Here is a 1,980-nt window from a genome sequence, read left to right as displayed (position 1 = left end):
GTCACGCATCTATCTGCCTTTGCTCTTATCGCTACCACCTTCGCCATTTTCGAGCGGTACGCGCGGCCGCCTGCAACCCCCTTGGCCCCAACACTCCAACCTCAGCCCCAGAGGACTCGTAGTCCTTCGTGCCTATTGAGGTTACTGTCACCTTGCGTAAAGCAACATCATCAACGACAGGTCTAAGCTCTATAGGCGACAGATCGCGGTAGGCAGCCAGCTTTGTCCGCCTTGTTAACCAAGGCTCTGCCTCTATATCATGGGTACTCGTCGACTGACCACATCAACCACGATGCCAGATTTTCCAAGGAAGTGGATATTGCTGTTCCAAGTTATATTATTAGTTCTATACGAGGCCGCCTTTGTCGCCCGTCTTGCGTTAATCCCGTCCCACCCTCCATCACATCTACGAGCTCGACCTCCAGCCCGAATCTGGATCTCATCCTGAACCTGAACCTGCGCCGCACGATCGACCTAGCCGCTCCGTCCCTGTCCCGCGATCGCTGAACCTGTCCCTTACGTTTCCGCCCCTCTGGTCCCCTGTTGCTATGGCCTCTTCCTCCTTCAGAGACTCGATAAACTCCCTCGGCTGGAGTCGCCGTGATGAACCAGTAAATACTTCTCAGCAGAGCGGGTTACTCTCCTCACTTCAGAGTTTGAATCCCTTCCAAGGAGGCAGCGGTTATGTCCGTCTACCTACCACCGAAAGCTCCGGTGCACCTCTCCCTGCGCCCACTCGACGTGAAGAAGAGGAAGGATGGTTTGTTCGTGAGTCAGCCCTGGATGTTCTTTACCTATCGTCGTCGAGCACCCCTGCAGCGGGACATGTGCATTGCATCTGAGCCATGCCTTGAACCATGCATGTGATGCGGATGACATACCTCGTGGTTAGAAGACACTAACCCAACTGGCAGTTAGTCGATGGGATCGCTTGTTGATCTTTGGTGCTTGTAACCTCGCTGCTGTGGCATGTTTCGTCATCTGCTTCACTCTATTCCCCGTACTCTCTCTGAGGCCACGCAAGTTTGTCATATTGTAAGTCGGAAATCCATGCACAACCCTTTCAGTCTGCCCCCTTTTACCCTATATCACTTGTCAGTCTATGTCACGCGGCCTCTCTACTATGAGACCGCCTTGATTGTGACTAGTTTTCCCCATGATATGATGTCGTAGATTCGACATGGTGAATTTCAGAATCCCATTTAGAGACTAATGTGGGGCAATGCAGATGGTCGGTTGGATCACTAATGTTCCTGGCCTCCTTCGCTGCGGTAATGGGCCCCATGAACTACGTTTATCACCTTCTTTCGACACCTCGACTGCCGTTTACTGCGGCGTACTTCGGCTCTATCACCTTAACCCTGGTGTTTGCCCTGAAGGTGAGGTCCAGCTTGCGATGGGCTGAAGATTTTACTAACATACCGAAAGCTTCACAGCACCATTCTCACCTTATTCTCCGCTCTCGTTCAACTGGCCTGTCTGCTCTGGTACTTGATCAGTTACTTCCCTATGGGATCTACTGGACTGCGCTTTGCCACATCGTTTGGTGCAAGGCAAGCAACAGCATGGATGACTGGCTAGAAAAGTCCCTTGACTACAAGGAGTACAGAATTTTCGTACTTGATACGTTTCACGATGTTTCTAGGCTCCAAGGACCCAAGTCCTCCTGTACACCAACTGTCTGACTTGTGTAACATTAGCAACAACTTGATCATAACGCCATGGATTCAGGCAACAGCGGAACGGTTTCACGAGAACAGCTGTCGATTTAGGATAAAAGCAAATGCCTATGTATAATTTTTTGTCTTTATATATACTTGTAATCAAGTCCGAGTCTTGTTATGTTATGTACCCAGTCAAGGTACTCCAGTCATCTTTTGACACAGTAAACCCATCCATGTCCTCACATGGTCTTAATCTCTATTTTCCTATATAATCAAGTCCCAAACTACTAAGGTACCTACTTGAGGATTTTGCAGC

The 1,980-nt window shown here is 49.8% G+C and overlaps 1 protein-coding gene across 1 annotated transcript; it reads left to right on the top strand.

Moving 5' to 3' along the window:
• Nucleotides 1–548: 548 nt before the first annotated feature.
• Nucleotides 549–1,685, top strand: FTJAE_11892 (transport SFT2; the record flags this gene model as incomplete). The annotated part of the gene is made up of 3 exons (XM_037344883.1): nt 549–768; nt 915–1,035; nt 1,229–1,685. 3 exons carry the CDS (start codon nt 549–551, stop codon nt 1,683–1,685), a joined length of 798 nt encoding a protein of 265 aa, XP_037201061.1.
• Between the last annotated feature and the right edge of the window lie 295 nt (nt 1,686–1,980).

Source organism: Fusarium tjaetaba, assembly GCF_013396195.1.
Source record: "Fusarium tjaetaba strain NRRL 66243 chromosome Unknown NRRL66243_c0000305, whole genome shotgun sequence".
NCBI classification, from domain to species: domain Eukaryota; kingdom Fungi; phylum Ascomycota; class Sordariomycetes; order Hypocreales; family Nectriaceae; genus Fusarium; species Fusarium tjaetaba.
This window is presented reverse-complemented; position numbering and strand designations above follow the sequence as displayed.